General features: G+C 33.3%; 1 protein-coding gene and 1 long non-coding RNA gene across 2 annotated transcripts; one reads left to right on the forward strand and one right to left on the reverse strand.

The window, feature by feature from the left end:
- Nucleotides 1-4,830: 4,830 nt before the first annotated feature.
- On the forward strand, nt 4,831-7,997 carry LOC146958479 (BAG family molecular chaperone regulator 2-like). Its single transcript, XM_085740002.1, has 4 exons — nt 4,831-5,652; nt 5,894-6,150; nt 6,238-6,384; nt 7,336-7,997. Exons 1-4 carry the CDS (start codon nt 5,442-5,444, stop codon nt 7,720-7,722), a joined length of 1,002 nt encoding a protein of 333 aa, XP_085596128.1. The 5' UTR covers nt 4,831-5,441; the 3' UTR covers nt 7,723-7,997.
- Nucleotides 7,998-9,712: 1,715 nt separating this feature from the next.
- LOC146958480 (uncharacterized) lies at nt 9,713-10,427 on the reverse strand. The gene is made up of 2 exons (XR_015024652.1): nt 10,283-10,427; nt 9,713-10,161 (listed from the first exon to the last, which is right to left on the reverse strand). It is a non-coding gene; the product is annotated as an uncharacterized LOC146958480 (long non-coding RNA).
- Nucleotides 10,428-19,477: the final 9,050 nt, after the last annotated feature.

A 19,477-nucleotide genomic window follows, 5' to 3' on the forward strand; every position in this document is an offset into this window, starting at 1 on the left:
ACATCTACAAAATGATTGGTATATGAATCTTGTTTTTCATAGAAGATGAATAGAGATTTAATTTCTATTTTTTGATCAAGGGGAAAAAATTAAAAACAACTAAGCAATTCGTTGTCTAAATATTCCAGAGCCATCCGCAAACAGAGAGATATTTAGCTGAGGAGGAGGAGACATCCATATCTTCAAAGAATCAACATTCATAGCACCAAACTTGGCCAACCAGTCAGCACATTCATTGCCCTCTCTCAAAGTATGATTAAAGGAGACCATCCAAGGAAGAGAAGAGAGCTTCCTAATGAGAGAAAGCAAGTTTGCATGAGGATGAAAGTCATTTTGATTAGTATCCGCAATAAGATCCAAAGCTGTCTGAGAGTCAGATTCCATGATGATAGATCGATACCCAAGGTCCCATGCGAATTGAAGTCCTTTCCAAATAGCTGAAAGTTCAGCTAGTAAAGTAAACGCTCTACCGCAAGAACCAGAAAATCCTTGAATCCAAATTCCCATATCGTTTCTCAAGAGACCTCCAAAACCTGCATTACCAGAATTTCCAAAAGAAGAACCATCTACATTGATCTTAATATAGCCTTCAGGAGGGAGATTCCAACAAACCTGACGGACCACATGATGCTTACTAGTGGTACCAAGAGCGTAAACCATAGATGCATGATAAGAGATTATGTTGTTGACAGAATTCCAAGTATCTTTCTGCGTATTTTGGAAAATATGTTCGTTTCTATTTCTCCAAATTTCAAAACAAGTTACTATAAACTTGGTACCTGCCTCCATTGTAGCATGATGTTTAAACCAAAGTTGACAATCCAGCATGTAAAAATTATTAGGAATGGTAGGATAAACATACTTCCAAATAGACATCGCTCTAGGGCAATCCCGTAGAGTATGCAAATCACTCTCAACAGCAGCACCACATCTATGACGAGAAGTATTAGAGGTAAGGTGGCGTGAGGCTCTGAAAGAATTGGTAGGAAGACTACCATGCATCACTAACCAACAAAAATGCCGCAAATTTTCAGTAATTTGTAGCCGCCAAATCCAACTCCAGGCAGTATTGGGCACCGTTTGATGATTTAAATTTTGATCCAACCACCTATAACCATGACTGGCCGAATATATACCATTGGGGGAGCCACTCCAAATGAGTTTATCATCAACGTCACTATCAATGGTAATGCTACGAATACAATCTTGGTAAAACGAAGGAAGTTGAGTGTAGAGTTTGTTGAAGTTCCAAGCCTCATTTTCAAACAAATCACAAAGACGAAGGTTTGTGTCACTAATGTCAACATATGGCACAACATTGCAAAGGTAGACATTATCTATCCATTTATCATACCAGACAGATATATGTCCTTTTCCGACTCTACATATAAAACCGGGCCCTAATATTTCCACTGCCTTCGCAATAGCACGCCATATGCAAGAATCGCCAGGCTTAAAAGAAGAATGCAAAATATGAGTATCAGACATGTATTTGTTCCTCAACATCTGAACCCAAAGCTTATGTGGTTGGTGTAAAATGTCCCATATGTGTTTGCCCAGTAGAGAAATGTTTGAGTTCCTAGCTGTGCGAATGCCTAAACCACCTTGAGATTTGGGCTTAGTCAAGTTCTTCCAATTAACCCAATGACAAGAGTTTCTTCCCCAAATAAAGGAACGCACAATGGCATCAATATTATCACATATACCAGATGGAAGCCAAAGGTTTTGCATAGTATAAATAGGCATGGCAGTCACAACACTTTTGGCTAAAGTGACTCGACCTGATCTACTAAGTAAATTTCTTTTCCAGCCTGCCAACCTACCATTTATTTTGTCTAGGATATAATGAAAATCAGAATTTTTAACTCTACCAGACAACATAGGAAAGCTAAGGTACTTACCAAGTTGTGAAGTATGGTTAAATTGAAGAAGAGATTCAAATTTGTTCTTTTTCGGCAGAGACACATTTGAGGATGTCATAAATTTTGACTTTTGAATATTAATCTTCAATCCTGAAGCCAAACAAAAATTTTGCAACACATCTCGGACCAACTTAACTTGTGAGCTCTTCGCTTCAGTAAAGAAAAGACAATCATCAGCAAACAATAAATGGGAAAAACTAGGACCCTCTCTTGAAATACTTATCGGCTTCCAAATGTCGTTAGTAACTTGGTGTTGTATCATTAAAGATAATTTTTCCATGCAAAGAACGAAAAGATAAGGTGAGAGTGGATCACCTTGTCTCAATCCCCTTTTGGGTTTGAAACTATCAAGTTTTTCACCATTCCACTTAAGGGAGAGAGAGGAAGAGGTGATGCAACTCATGATTAAATTAATAATAGAATGAGGAAACCCAAATTCGGATAGAGTTAATTTCAAGAAATTCCAATCCACCCTATCATAAGCTTTCTCAAAGTTCACTTTAAACAATAAAAGTCCTTTTTTACCTTTTTTCTTGTGCATGTGGTGAACAATCTCTTGCGCAATTATGGCGTTATCAGAAGTACCTCTATTAGGAATGAAAGAGCTCTGGAAAGGGCCAATAAAATCATTCAAAAAAGGTCTGATACGTCGTACTATAACTTTAGAGATAGTTTTCAGAAGCACATTACATAGACTGATAGGACGAAAATCTTTGAAACTCTGAGGGATATCAACCTTCGGAATTGGAACAATCATAGTCTCTGCAAGATTAGGATCAATACTACCAGAAGCAAAAGCATCAGACACCATTTTCCACACATCATTTCCAACAATATGCCAATAGGTTTTGAAGAAAATTGGTTGAAATCCATCAGGCCCTGGAGCTTTGTAAGATTGCATTGAGAAAATAGCACCTTTGACCTCTTCCATAGTGATAGGCTTGAGAAGGTGGTCATGCATGTTAATACCAATAGATGGAATATTATTCAATTGTAAACTATGGGGATTGCAAGGGTCATTAGATTGAAAAAGATGCATAAAGAATTTAGTTGCTTCTCTTTTAAGAGTGCTTGCATCCGTGCACCATGTGTCTTCAACATTAAGGCCTGTAATTTTATTTCTTCTTCTTTTGATGACAGCCTGAGTATGAAAAAACTTTGTGTTTTTATTGCCAAATTTGACCCAATTCTCACGCGACTTCTGGTACCAGAGCATTTCTTCCTGGGCCAAAATCTTGTTATATTCTTGTTGAAGATTCCTTTCAAATATAATAAGATCAGAAGTTTGGTGATTATCTAGTTGCTTATGAACACCTCTAATCCTAGCTTCCAATATCCTCTTATTCTTAAATATGTTCCCAAATGTTTCTCTATTGAAAGTGATTGACTGAGCCCGAACTTGAGTTAATTTAATTGCGGCTGAACCTGCAACATTCTTCCAAGTATTATCAACCAAAGGCTCGTAATCCGGATGAGAGATCCAAGCAGCTTGAAAATGAAACATATTGGATTTAATGCTTCTGGATTTAGAACAAGTTAATAACAATGGATTATGGTCTGAATTATGAGGAGAGAGAATTTCCACGAGAGCATGAGGAAAAGCCAACCGGCAATCCACATTCATCATACATCTATCTAGGCGTTTTCTAATGTGGGTCCGAGTGTGTGTGCTACGTCGCCAAGTGAAGAAACCACCTTCAGTATCCACGTCCAACAAATTACAATGATTAATCATATCATTAAATAAGTTTGCACGAGATAAATTAAAAGAGCCACCTGTAACTTCATTTGCGCTTCTGATTTCATTGAAATCACCAATCATTAACCAGGGTGCCGTAATGATGTTGCGGAGATTCGTAAGATGAGACCACAAAGAGGTTCGAATAGTGTAAATAGGAGAACCATAAACCGCAGTGCAATACCATGAAGCTAACCCTTTAGAAACCATAAAAGTAATGGCTTGAGGTATGCTATTAATGAGAGTAAATTGAAGATCATTTTTATTTGAAAGAATCCAAATATGATGTTGCGGAGATTCGTAAGATGAGACCACAAAGAGGTTCGAATAGTGTAAATAGGAGAACCATAAACCTCAGTGCAATACCATGAAGCTAACCCTTTAGAAACCATAAAAGTAATGGCTTGAGGTATGCTATTAATGAGAGTAAATTGAAGATCATTTCTATTTGAAAGAATCCAAATACCACCTGAGATTTAATTTCTATATTCACAAAATATGATATTTAAAAAAAATTATTAAGAAAAATTACAAAAATTAACTTTTTTCTTCAAAACTATAGATTTTTATACAATTAAAAGAAGTAAAACTACAATAATTATTTTTAAATGACAAAACTGTTAGTGAAATAAAAGAAATAATAATAAAATATAACATTTTGTTTGGACTTTGTTTGAGAGATCGATTATGTATGTCGTGAAATCGATACCCATTGGTGAAAACATGTTTGTACAAATAGTTGAAATAAGTTTCGATCAATTTATCTCATTCTTATATTGTGTTTTTATTCTATATCTATATTTTTTTCTATTGTTTCATCTCAAAAGAATAACATAGATTTTTTTTAGGAAGAATAACACATAAATTGTTACCTCAAAAGTAGTTGTATAAATATTGTTTTTCATCTCTAAATATAAATATATTTTTTACAATAAGAAATTTAAACACACCCCATAAACTTTTTTTTAGCAAAAATAAGAATTCTCCCAAAAACATGAATTACTATATTGTAGATTAATTATAATACGTGTTATGTCGTGTAGAATAATTATTTATGAGAAATGTTGGGGACAATTATTAAGAAAGGATTAATGATTTATAAATGAATAATAATGAACAGTATAAGTATATACCAAAAATAAAAGTAACAGGATGGCAGCATAGTTAGCTGGCCACACGTTTTTATATTCATTTCCATTTTGATTTTCTGTACTTTCTCTTCTTACTTCATCCATCGATTCCTCCAGAACAGAGAGAAAAACAAATTCCTCATTATTGGAATTGTTTTTTCTCTCCTATTTTTTTGACTTCACATTCATTTTACCCTCCCAAATTATTTCAGATTTTTCCTCTATCTCATATCTCATATTACGCCACAAAATCCTCCTACTCACGTATAAATCCATACATTTTGCTTCATAGTACATCACTGTTTTCAGTACTTTCAGATTTTACAGGTTCATTTTTGTTTTTTTCTTTACTTTGTTATTATAAATTTTTTTCCATAAACTTTTCCGGCACCGGTTACCGTCCGGCGATCTTTCTTTTTTGTGGTTCACGTTGGGTTGGATTTTTTCTTCAACCAAACGCCATTGATTCCTCTAAAAAAGGAAAAAGCTGAAACAAAGCTTTTTTGGTTTTTTCCTTTGTTTTTTTCTTTGTTTTCGTGTGGATTGGTCGTGTAATGAATAAGTCAGTGTTTTTGTATAAGAAGAGATTTGGGTGGCTAAGATTTCTGTGACAGAATCAAAGATCTACATCTTGTTTTGGTTTCACAAAAAATGATGAAGATGAAGAACGTGACGAATCATAATGGAGGTTCGGTTCCCGAACCTAGAGGTTTGGAGTGGGAGATGAGACCAGGAGGCTTGTTGGTTCAACGCCGAACCTTAGACTCGGATCGAGACTCGGTTCCTCCACCGACAATTAGAGTTAAGGTTAAATTTGGTTCCACCTATCATGAAGTCAACATTAGTTCACAAGCAACATTTGGTACTTTTTACACCCCCCCTTTTATTATTATTATTATTATTATTATTATTATTATTTTATTTTGTTATACTTTTTACTATGAAACAAATTTATTTTTTAAATTTACTAGATAATTGCTATATTGATTGAATAAATCATTTATCTGGTTTATATTAATGTTCAATGAACCTATATCGAATGATTGATTTTTTTTTTTTTTTTTTTTATGTACTTTCTCATTGATTAATGTTTGGTGTCATAGGGGAATTGAAGAAAATGTTAACCGGTCCAACTGGGATACACCACCAAGACCAAAAAATATTTTATAAAAACAAGGAGAGGGATTCAAAGGCATTTCTTGACATAGTAGGAGTTAAAGATAAATCAAAGTTAGTGGTGATGGAGGATCCTATTGCTCAAGAGAAGAGGTACTTGGAAATGAGAAAAAATATAAAGATGGAAAGGGCTGCAAAATCTATTTCAGAAATTAGCTTGGAAGTAGATAGGCTTGCAGGGCAGGTAATTTTTTTTTTTATGATAAGGTTGGTGATTATATTTAATGCTTGAATAATTGGTTCTGTTTGATGATATGAATTGCTTGATTAGGTGTCTGCTCTCGAAACAATAATTAGTAAAGGTGGGAGAGTTGTAGAGACAGATGTGCTTAGTTTGATTGAGAAATTGATGAATCAGTTGCTTAAGTTGGATGGTATAGTGGCTGATGGGGATGTTAAATTGCAGAGGAAAATGCAGGTAAGATTTTCAAAACAATCTTTAGTGCACTTTTTTTATGAAACAAATTTTGCCTTAGATTTCCTCTTAAATTGATTTTAGAGTGAAGATTAATTTTAGTCTTTAAGAAAAAATTATGACATCTAATTTGGTTCTTATGAAAATACTCCCTCCGTTTCAAAATACATGTCCAATTTTTGCAATGTGCACTATTCACTTGACTTACTTTGACCATACTTTTTTACTAATGTATAAATACAAATATTAGCATGTAAGATGTTGTTTGATTTGTCTCGACAAATATTTTCAAAATATTAAATTTTTATAATTTTTTACTTTAGATAATTAAAGATATTAACGGTCAAAATTGTGCATTGACATATGTGAAGTGGTTGACTTGGACATGTATTTTGAAACAGAGGGAGTAACATTTAGTCCCGGAAAAACGGGATAACTTAGTCCCTAACATCTAATTTTATTAATGTGTCCACTTTAGGTCACAAGGGACAAGAACTAAGTTGTTCTAATTTTTTTTTTTTTTTGTCTTACTCTCTCCGTTCCATTTTAAATGACTTAATTTTAAAATGTGCATTATTCATATAAAATACTTTGATTATATTTTTCTACTAATATACAAAGACAAATTATAGCATATAAGATGTTGGATTCGTTTCGATGAATATTTTCAAAATATCAAAAAAAAATTCTAATAGATTATTAAAGATACTTAAGATCAAAATTGTGGATTGACAGACGTGACAGGGTCAACTGTGTCATATAATATAGGACGACGGAGGGAGTGGTGAGTAAATGTTGATTTTTTTAGTGATCAAATTAAGTATCACAATTTCTCAGAGAGAGTAAAGTGCACATTGTAACAAAAAAAGAAAAAGAGTAAAGTGCACATTCATTAATGATTTTATTGGCAATGTAGTACATTATTGCTTCTAATGGTAGTTAATAATTTTGAAGGTAAAAAGAGTACAAAAGTATGTTGAAACTTTGGATATGCTGAAAATTAAGAATTCTAATGGAGGTCATGTCCCAAAGAAAAAGCCTCAACAAAAAGTAAAATTGCCTCCAATTGATGAGCAACTAGAAGGCATGTCTATTGGGAATCATAAATTACAACCAAGTTTGGAGCAACAATCACAAAGGAACTCAAACGGGAATTCTCAAGTATTTCAGCAGCTGCAGCACAAACCCTCTACGAATTCTACCTCAGAAGTTGTAGTTACTACAAAATGGGAGACATTTGATTCTCTACCACCATTAATTCCTGTCACTTCAGCATCCTCATCAAGCTCATCCACTAATAATTCAGTTCATCCCAAGTTCAAATGGGAACACTTCGAGTAATTAGTGCAGTGTTTGTGATTGTGTGGATGTGTTTTGGGTTTGTTTTCCACTTGGAGTGTTATTATATTTTGAATTATACATTCTTTTCTGTATTTAGATTTGTTTAGCAACCCTTTAGTCTGTCATTTACATCATCGGCAATAAATGGGGTTGCTATGATAGGGATTATTATCATAAAATAGTTTTTTTTTTTGTTGCTTCTGTCCTCCAAATACATTTGATATTTTGGACTTCTTTTGCTTATATTTTGTTACAAAAGTTAGTACTATTTATCACTTGTTTCGATCTCAAGCTATATTTTTGAGATAATGTTCATTTTTGGGTTTTGTACAAAGCTCTTGCGGTTTTGTCATTTTTAAAAGGCAGATATGTCGATAGAGGAGTGTGAGTGTTGTTAATAATAAACTACAATTTATATAAACTCTTAAGTAATGCGAGATTTTCGATTTTCGATGTAGCAAAACAGCTTTCAAGTTGAGGTTAAGGTAAGGGGCTGAAGGGTCTGAAAGCCTTAATGTGTGGCTTAGATCCTTGTTCTCCACATAGGGCGCCAATGATTTAAACTAGATACGAGTGGTGATCGAAGTACAGGCGCACAATGGAGTACCATGGTTGAGCTCCATCGAAGGAGGTAATATACTTGTAAACATTTTGAGGCTCAAGTCATTATTTGATTATACAAAGTGAAAGGTTTATCAAAGAAAATGTGTGTACCATTATCTTAGAGTGTATGTTCTTTTATAAGTGTAAATTATGGTGAATGAGGGTGATCTCGTTGAAGCCATTGAAGGAATAATGAATCAAGTCTCAACGTGATTTGGAGATCATTGTGTGATGTCGATCATAGGTGTTTCTTAGCTGAGTTGGATTGCTAGTGTTTTAGGGTGTCATCTTTAAATCTATTTTGTATTGTGTTTGAACCGATTTAAAACATTAACGTGCGCGTATGTTTGATTCTACGTTTAGCTATAAAACATTCAAATTGAGTTTAAATCCAGAATCATGTTAAAGAGTCTCACGTCTGACAATGTGTTTATAAGTGGGAGACAATCCTCACCTTACAAGCTAATTTTGTAAGGATGAATTAGACCCCAAATTTAAACATGGTATCAGAGCCTTCTCCTAGATCTGTTGGACCACCTGCTATTAAGTTTCTGTTATCGGGCCACCCTCCATTTATGTCCACGTTTCAGATGTCCAGTCCTGAACGTTTCAAATGTGTTAAAGAGTCTCACATCGGATAAGAGATGATATGCCAATGTATTTATAAATGAGGGACAATCTTCATCTCACAAGCCAATTTATGGAGTTGTGTTAGACCCACCACGATTTCTAAGAAATCTAGAAATCACACCTACATATAAACTAATATTATTAGATTATTAGCTTCCACACTTCATTATTAGATTATTAGCTTCCACACTTCCACACCGACATAAAATCAATTATCAAACATGAATTTGCAAAAGTCACATTTTTTGTTAATTTCAACCGCAATCAATTTTATTTACCACACAACCAAACACAATCGTTCCATTTCGTTTTACTCAAAAAAAAAAAAAAAAAAATCGTTCCACTTCGTTGAATAGTTGCTTTAGGCATCTCCCGACTCCGATCGATCTCCATCTCCATCTCTCTCTTCAGGTGAAAGGGGGGGTCAATCATTGTTACATACTTGTTATAACTTTTTATAGGTTCATCAGAAGTGCTTGATGAAAGGACGACAGCACTTGGGTGACATAATGTCACCGTTATATTAAATCTGAGTCACACAACACACATTGCCATTTGCATCTGGGCCACACAAATACATTTGTGTGACCCAGATTTAATGTCAGGGTGACATTATATCACTCAAGTATTTTCCCTTGACGAAATGTTATTATATTTTTAGTACTTGCCTCTCGTGGGGGCAACAAACTGACAAAAGAAGGAGAAATTCTTGAGTGGTCACAGGACCAAGAGAGTAGCATTTGGACACATCCAATCATAATTTGACACCTCATAAATATATAAATAAAAATAATAAATAATCATAACAAAGGAAGTGAGAGAAAGTTTGACATTAAAATAAAATAAAAAGTTGTCAAATAAAAGAGAGAATGGAAATCGATGCCAGGAGAGAACGGCGGTGGTATTGCCGGAGACGATGGCCATGCCGGAACCAGTGATGATGAAGACAGAAAAGACTATAGTGTGACATGGGCAACAATTACTTCCCCGCTCTCTCCGACGGTGCTCTCAATCTCTCCGGTGAAATGAGTTTCCGCTTCTCCCTTCTCAAACTTGTTCTGAATTTCTTCTCCACCTGCCATTTTCCGGTGACCGGTAAGTAATCCGGCATTTTCACAGAAACTGAAGATTAACACCCTCACTGTTCTATTTTACTCTTCTTCAGAATCATTCGATTCCATTATCACCATCAGAATCATCATATCGCTGTAACATTGAACATATACTAACTCAAATTTAACAAACTTGAGTTTAGAAAGAAAAAATAACAGAGTTCAGTTTAATTGAAGATAAATAGCTATGTCAAATCTTAATCCAAAGTTCTCACTGTCATCATCGTTGATGGTACCGTTGACGTCGTTGTCACTGTTGTTGTCGTCGCTATGCAGCAGTCTTCGTCGTCGTCATCGCTGATTCCGGCATTCCCATCGTTGCCGGCCATGCCGTTGCTGGCCTCTGTCATCATCGTTTTCCTCTCTCTGTTGGTGCTTTTATTTTAAAGATTTTCTTTTTTGTTTTAGAGGAATGATATTTTGCCATCCAATTTTAAACAACTTTTTAGGGACAATCTTTTTCCTTCATTCTTATTGGACAATAACAATAGAGAGAGAAAAAGGAAGAGAGAAAATAAAGGTATAATGAGAGTAGGAAAAAGAGTTGTCACAAAAGTTGTTCAAAATTGGTTGTCAAAATATCATTCCTCTTTGTTTTAATACTAAAAAAACACTCTCTCTCTTTCTCATAATTATTCATATTTTTAGTTGAATGCTTTTGAGGTGTCAAATTATGATTGGATGTGTTCAAATGCTACTCTCTTGGTCATGTGACCACTTAAGAATTTCTCCAAAAGAAGAGCCTTTATTAAAGCGTTTTATTTACTACACTGAAGATGAAACTTCTTAAAAATATTTTTTTTTATTAAAAAGCTTTTTATAAATATTAAAATTGCATTATTTAAATTACAAACATGGGCGGTGGTAAAAGTTTTACATAAATATACAACCATACATTCTTAGAGGAATATTATATGAGCTGAGCAATCATTTTTTTTTACAACTTTTGAAACAACTAAAACTTATGAAGAAAAAAACCTAAAACACAATAATGTGAGTATGGGAGAAAAAGTTGTCACATAAATTATCATAAAATGGTTGTTCAAATATTATTTCACATATCCTTATGTCATGTCATGATATTATATTCTAACATATTTAAACAACTTTTTATTATTTAATAAATTTGTATAAAACTATGATATTATATTCTAACATATTTAAACAACTTTTTATTATTTACTAAATTTGTATAAAACTAAGCGATTGAACTCAAGTAATTAACGAACTCAAAGAAGAATCGTTTGAAAGAAACCGAATTCAATTTCTAACCACATAGCGTACAATCTAGGTTGTTTTCTTCTCAACTTTAAATAAACATCAGATTTCTAGAACTTCATTCCCCGAGAAACCAGATAATCAACACAAAAAATAAAATAAATACAAATTTTATTATTAATAAAATTTGTTTAAACTTCCATGTGACTTAGTTTCAACTAAACAACAATTTTGTCCATCCAACGATGTTGAATCTAACAAAATGAACTAAACTTATACAACACGACAAATTAAGGTTTAAATTTAATTCGAAAGATTTGTCTATGTTTTTAAACAGTTGATCCATATAGCCTTTGTTTGAGAGTTTAGAGAGGATGGGAGGAAAGGGAAATGAAAGACTTTTAGGGGTGAAAAAAATATGAGAAAACAAAAAATTATTTCATAGTGAAATTTTTGAAAGAGTGTCTTTTTAGGGAGTAATGAACTAATGGTTATAATTAATATATTTTTAATGTTAAGAATATTATAACAATATAATTTAAATTTGAAGAATTTGTATAAACCCTCTAAAAAACCAGCCCCGAATACAATTTTTAGTTTCCCAAATGACGATGATTTTATATCATTAAGAAAAATAAACACCCAAACCTCTTTCCTTCTAAAGTCATCTATTCTTTCCGCAGCTGCTTCCTTTGTTTCAAATTCTCTCCTTCCCTTCAAACACCAAATCAAAGCCATACAAAACAAATCTAAAAAGTAGTAAAGAAGAAGATATGCCTTTTAAAAAAATAGTATAATTTACTCGCAATAATTATGAGTTAGTTTTAACTAATTATGAGCTGGTAGGATTGGTAATTTTGCTGTATTTCTGATCCAATAGGGAATTCCGGATTTTGGAAACCTTCCTTTTGAGGCCTCAAAAGCTTTGAAGCAAAGGCAATGATGCCTATTAGTCTATTATCTTCTGCTAAGATTGTAACCCTTCAATGCAAACGCGTTATAATAATGCACAGAATGATTTGTTAGTAGCCGCACTTAATTAACCTAATTTTCCATAATTAGAGCCCGTTTGTTATAGATTTTTTAAGAAAATAATCACTTTTAAGTATTTTGCATCCGTTTGTTACAACTTTTAAAAAAAAATCAGAATCTAAAAAAAATCTAAAAACAACTTCAAATGAGAAGCTGTTAAGAGCAACTTCTCAAAAAATAGATTTTTTTAGAGGAGAGAGAAAATATTGTTTAAAAGATTGAACAAATTTTGTAACAAAGAATCTCTTTTATATAATTGTATCCAAACAAACTAAATTATTTGTTTAAAAAAATTGATTTTTATCAAAGTAAACAAACGCAAAATAGATTCTGATTTTTCATAAAATCTCTAAAATATAATCTCTAAATTATTTTATGTCAAAATCACTTTTATTTTAATCTGTAACAAACGGACCCTGAATAAACCCGAGAATAGTTTAAAACTCAATTTAAAAATTAACTTGTTGAACTTGATTCATAAATCAAATAAGTTGAACTTGAATTGAAAATCAAGTTCGTTAATTACCCGACTGTCTCGTAACGTGGCACGATGGTGGGCTTTGCTGAAACTCTAAAATTCTTTCTATAAAAGCCAGTTGCGGCTAAGGATTAGGGTTACCTATTATTATTGCGATTTTGAGCATAGAAGACACTAGGAGACTGAAGAACAAACCCTAAATCTCATACCAACTCACCGTTGGTCGGATTTATGTATGTTTTCTCTTGTTTTTGTTTATGATTGTTTAGTTATGAGTAGCTAAACTCTTAGTTTGATTGAGCCATGATGAACCTATTGTAATATATGAATCAGTAGTTGAACTCTCTTTATTATCAATGTTATTCAGTCTTTATTCAGAATTATTTGTGTTCATTGCTTTTCATATGATTGTTTGTATGACTATTAACCCTAACTTCTTGCAATCACATAAATTGATCTTAGGAATTGAATGACTATTAGCCCTAGCTTTTAATCCTGAAATAGTAATTCTGTTTAACTCAACACTAGGAACCTAGAGATAGGAAATTGAGGGTTATGACATATAAATTAACGTTCCGACATCGCTTCCGCGGTTATTCAATCTGTTTAAGAGATTAATAGGGTTATAACTTAGGAAAGGGTTTTGAGTCAAGAGATTGATCAAAATCACTTAGTTAATTTGTCGTAAAGACTGAATAGTAATTGAGAATAAAGAGAGGTAATCTAGTCATATAAAGCAATAGCGGATTCACCGGCTTAATCATTCATCTCAAAGTAATTTTCTCTCGCACTTTATTTACCAAGTATTGAACCAAAAATCTTCTGCCTAGGGCAATACCATTATAATCTTTACACATCCTAACGAATAACGCACTTGCTAGAATTGAAATTAACACAGTCCTTATGGAGCGATATTTATTACTACTTCGATAGTTTTTGGTACACTTGCCAAATATCTATCAACGCTCTTAACAATATTGTTTCTTCAACTGAAATTTTGATAAAACCCGAGGATAAGCTCCTTAAACAAAATATTATCCCAACAATTGTTGAGCTCTAGAAAAAGGCCAATCAAGAGCAATGCCAGTATCACAACAGACACATAAAGGAATTATTCGGAAAAGTTAACGTTAAAGGGAGTGGTGACTAGTGGACTAGTGCATGTGTGTTTAGAAACAAATAAGGGAGTTGCGTGTTTGATTAGAAACTAAAGGGGGTACGAGTTATCTTAAACCTATGTTGCTCAATATTTTTTGGTCAACAATATGTTTTGTTCCCATGAAATTGATCAAACATAATACGGATTTCATGTTTCAAGAGATACCAAAAGTGTTTGAAAAAAGCAAAATTGAACCCGTCGGGACCCGGACTTTTACTTCCGTCACTAGAATTAATCACCTCTTCAATTTCTAACAAGGAAAAAGGTGCGGTTAAATACCTATTATCCTCCTAGGAGAGAGTCGCAAAGTCTACCCCATCCAAAGTTGGTCGCTCCCAATTTGTATCCGACACTTGGATTTTAAAATAATCAACCACCGCCTTTCTAACTTCCGTTGGTGAATCCACCCATGTTCCATTAACATTGACTGCATTAATTGAGTTCCGAGTAGCCCTTGCTTTCACACACCTATGGAAAAATTTCGAGTTTGCATCCCCCTCTTTAAGCCACTTAGACTTGGATCTTTGCACCATACTAGCATTTTTACATCTAAGGAGCCTCCACATTTCTTCAAACTTCTTCTTTCTCACCTCAACTTCCTCACCACTCAACATCCCATGCTCCCCCTTGACATCTAAATCAGCAATTTCCTCAATTAACTTTTCCGCTTTCAAATTTAGATCCCCGTACTCTTTCTTACTCCACACTCTAAGTTCTTACTTTAGCCCCTTTAATTTGTTCTTCAAGATAACCCCCATCCATCCAACTCCCCTTTGGGTACGCCACACCTCATACTCCTCGTAATCTTTTTACTCATTTTGAGTGTTGGAATAGTGAAGCGAATTCGAAAAGACTTAAGAAGGGAGCGTGGATGATTTGGCATGCAACAATATGGATGATTTGGAAAGAAAGAAATGCGAGGATTTTCACCAATCATAGGAAGGAAGTGGAAGAGATTGTGGATGAAATCAAAGCGATTTCTTGGGTTTGGGCGTTGAGTAGATTAAGGATATCTTCTTTCCTCTTTTATGAATGGACTTGGAATCCTAGAGAGTGCCTAAATAGGAGATGAAGGGCGTTGTTTTTTTGGATCTGCTATGGGGTTGCTTGTTAGGATCCTTCGGCTGTTTAGAGGCAAGCTTTTGTTGCTGCTGTGTTGTATTTAGGGAGGTTTCTGTGCGTAGTTTCTGTTTTGGTTTAGCAGGTTTTGTTTCCTCCCTTTTGTACTGCGCATGCTTTTTGTTGCCTCCTCCCTTTTGTTACAGTTTGCAGGGTGGATTTCTGTTGTAACAGCTGCCATTTTGCACTTCTTGTGCTTGGCATTTCATTATATATAAGCTGATTAAAAAAAATATGTTTTGTTCATTTTTTGGTTGGATCAGCTGTTTCAAATTGAAAAAGAGCTAAACCCAATCAACAAATCAAAACCACACTTAAAAGGGTTCAGGTATGCTCCATTTACCTCATGCTCTATTTAGTCCATTTAAGTCATAGATGCATGACACGTGGCAAAAGAATATTCAACGGTTAAGATTTAAAATAAAAATAACTTTTTGTTTATTAAAAAAAACCCAAACCACGTATCATCTTCTTAAAAACACCCCTTCAACCTTTCACCCCATCACTTTGTCAAAAAAAAAAAAAAAAGTAGTGTTATTTGAACAACCAAATGAAACAACTTATGTGACAACTTCTTTTTCCTCTCTTTTCATTGGTTAAAATCAATGGAGAGAGAAAAAGGAAGAGAGAGAATAAGAGTATAATATGAGTATGAGAGAGAAAGTTGTCAGAAAGTGGTTCTACAAATATCATTTCTCAAAAAAAAAAAAAACCTTTCACCCCATCACTGTCCATCGTCTTCCTATCCCCTTCATCAACCTTCACCCCATCATTTGTTTACAATTCAATTTAATATTTATGATTTTAATAAATTAAACAATTCAATTCAATACAATTAATTTGGGGATTTTATCAATCAATATATAATGAGGTATTGTCTTAACTCTTGATTCATTGTTCAGTCTTTCTTAACTGCATCACTATGCCATGAACATCCTCGTGATTGACATCAATTAAAGGAAGAGAGAAGAGAAACGTGAATCTGGGATAGGAAGAGGGGTGTGAATTGGAAGAGGGTGTGGTTTGTGATTTTAATTTTACTAAACAAATAGTCTCTTTTTAATTTTAAATCTTGGCCCTTCGATGTTATTTTACCACATGTCATGCATCCAAGACCCTAAATGGACTAAATGGAACATTACTTAAATGGAGCAGCACTTAAACATCTGGTATGGTTGTTCTTTTGACTTCCCCTATTGCTTAAAAAGCTTATAAAACAGCGTTTAATTTATATCTATCGAGAGGTTTTATAAACACATAAAAGTTGTTTGGGTGTACGAACCCAGCAGTTTTAGGGGTAAAGGAGCAAAATTCAACATCGGGATTTCATATTTCAAATGGCATGAAGCCATTTTCTCCGGCCCATATATACAACCAAAACAATAATTTCCCATGCCAATAATCAAATGTGTTCGCTATATATTTTACAAATACAAAGTCCACCCTCCTTTATATTTGTCTTAGACAAGTTAAGACCAATTTTTTTATGAGTTGTACTTTTGGCAATTATCTTTCTTTTTGATAGAATTCATTTAGCAGTTATTAAAGACACCATGAAACACGATATAGGTTTATTCCAGAACAATGAGTTTAGATTTACTAGAAGAGAGCCAATGGCGGCACATGAGTCAGGTAAGATGTTTCATATTGAAGGTAAAAAAGTTGATGGTTGCTTTTTGGTTCCCTATTTGCTCTTTATCTTGAAAAACCATCTTCAGAAGTTATTTTTTTTTTAAACCTTTTAAAACACAAAAGATGTCGTTCGAGAGTTATATGTAGAACGGTTTACGCATTTTTTACATAAGCCCTTGAATCTACCAATAATGAATATGTTCATCGCTTAACAGGTAAGTTACCACTACATAAACCATTGATTTTTTTGGTGGTGGTCGGGGTTTGAACCCGAACCTTGCATATTTTTATGTATTGTCCATACCAACTGAGCTAAGCTCACTAGGACATATAAACCATTGATTAAAACAATAATCTTAGTTTTTTTAATTAAATTTTTAACAACAATGAATTAGTTTTGTCAAAAAAAAAAAACAACAATGAATTAGTGGTGAGAATTGGTCCACTTAAGCAAGTGGTCACAGATTCAATCTTTAAATCTTGTGTATGAAAAAAATACCATCTAATGTCCTACGACAAATAAGAACATCATCTCATAAATGAATCTAGAATCACAACAAATCAAGTTAACTAAATGCAGTCCTAAATCAAGTTAACTAACCTATGAGGCAAACCTATATCGTCCAAAGTAGCTTTCACAAAATTCCACTTGACCATTGTAGCCGACGAAAGAAACAATCACATAAAATTCCAATATACGAGTACATTGTTGTCTTTTTTTATTTCCTTATCTCATGTGATATTTTGAAGGACACTTTTTCTTTTTCGAAGGCAATTGTTATTATGCTTATTGTCAAAGATATTAAAACTACCCATAAGAAAAATAATATATAAAAAATCGATTAAACTAAATTAAATTAAATAAATCAAATTAAGTATTTTTTTGGTCAAAAATTAAGTTCCTTTTACTAAATCAAATTAAGTAATTTAATAAATTAATAACGGAAACTAAATAACGAAAAATAAATTTCGATTTTGATGTTTTTTTTAGTTTAAGAATATATTCATTATTTCAAAAGTTAAAAGCACTTTTTATAATCTACCAAAAAAACACTTTTTTATATTTTTCTTTTCTCATTTTTTCTTTACCAAACAATATCTCAAACTATCTCTCATTTTTTTTCTCGTATGTTTATCTCTTCTACCAGCTCTCATATTATCTCCTTTTTTCTTTACCTTTTTCCCGCAACTAAATATACTATTCACCTTAAGGTGCTCGAACCCAAGACTGAGTTCGAATCAGATTCTTTTATTTGATGGGATGAAATTCTGGCACTAGATTACTTGAAAATAATAATATTTTGAAGGTGAACACATACTATGGAGTTTTGTGCGTATCCATCATTAAATTATTTAATTTAATGTGGTTTTTTAATATTTAATTATTTAAAAAAAATTAAATATTAAATTATTTTCATCTATCGAATATCCTTAACGTATAACTTATTTTTTCCTATTTAGATCACCATGACGTCTCTTTCTTTCCCTCTTGTGGCAATTGCTTTTTGCGGCTGGTTATGCGGATATGGAATCGAGTCGAAATGTATGAATGGATAACTCTGCTTCAAAATCTTCCAACGTTACTGTGTCAATATTCTCAAACATAGTAAAAATCATGTAAGCAATGTTATAATTATCATATATACACGTGTCATAGTTCGTATAATAGAAAGTAATAACAATAAATTAATACTCCTTCAAAAAAAAAAAATTAATAAAAACTTTATTTTGTGAATTACGTGAAGTTCTTTTATTTCTAGAATCTCATTGTGTGCATGTCAGCATGTGGGACGTGAATTAATTTGTCAACTCGAACCATGCTATTTCTCGCGAGCAATAACATCCCGAAGTGGTCCCGAAAGGCTCTCAACCGCTTGATCAATCCATTTGGTGGAATACATGGGTCAAAGTAAAAGTGAGTGGGGCCTGTTGCAGTAGCATTTGGTGGAATACATGGGTCGTGATTTTGTCGGGACAATGTTTTTCGGGAAAAGTAGCATTTTTGTTGTCAACTCACTATAAATAATTAGCATGCCATAAAAGGCAAATTGATCCGTGGTGTCAAGCTAGCCGACAGAAATTAAGGTGATGATTAGGTTAATTAGTTGCCATGCCCTGCTACATTATACGGGAACAATTAGCATATTATGGCGATTCTTCACAATTTTTAACATGGATTTTAATTAATACTATGTGATTGCCAATTACGTGATCTAAGATCTGCAACTCTTAATGCACTGTGCGAGTCATGACTTATGGGCTATCCTAAAGTTATGCGTGTGTGTCTAGAGTTGGGTGTGTATATTGATATTGATATGGTTCAATGGATCCGTTCACATTTGCAACAACAAGACAAGAGCTACGATCATTGATTCAATTATAGTATCATAGATGTAAAGACAAAATAAGCAAAATAAGAATAGAATGTATGACAACTCCAACAAAAAAGCATAATGACCCATACAAAAAAAAGAATAGAATGTAGCGACGGATCCAAAAAATTATCAAGTGGGGGCCGAAAAAAATAATTGATAAATAGTACATACAAGTTTTTTTTTTTTTTTTAATAACAGAATATGTGTAAAAATTATGAGTTTTACATTGTCGATGCATATCGAAGAGAGATACCTACATGAGTTTTAAATTAGCTATATATAGCGAGAAAAATCATCTAGAAAAATCACGAAGGCTACGTGTCAATATTGAACGTTGTGGGGAAAATGCATGAGGCAGCTTACAATAGGAAATGAGCGGAAAACATGGGTGCTTGGC

This window comes from Medicago sativa, chromosome 1 (assembly GCF_051527215.1).
Source record: "Medicago sativa cultivar Bolivia chromosome 1, Bolivia_mono, whole genome shotgun sequence".
Taxonomy (NCBI): domain Eukaryota; kingdom Viridiplantae; phylum Streptophyta; class Magnoliopsida; order Fabales; family Fabaceae; genus Medicago; species Medicago sativa.

Bases quoted from the DNA above. Each gene is read 5' to 3' on its own strand.
- LOC146958479 (XM_085740002.1), top strand. From the start codon at position 5,442: ATGATGAAGATGAAGAACGTGACGAATCATAATGGAGGTTCGGTTCCC. The intron at 5,653-5,893 runs GTACTTTTTACA...TTGGTGTCATAG, and splicing joins TAGTTCACAAGCAACATTTG to GGGAATTGAAGAAAATGTTA. The intron at 6,151-6,237 runs GTAATTTTTTTT...TTGCTTGATTAG, and splicing joins TAGATAGGCTTGCAGGGCAG to GTGTCTGCTCTCGAAACAAT.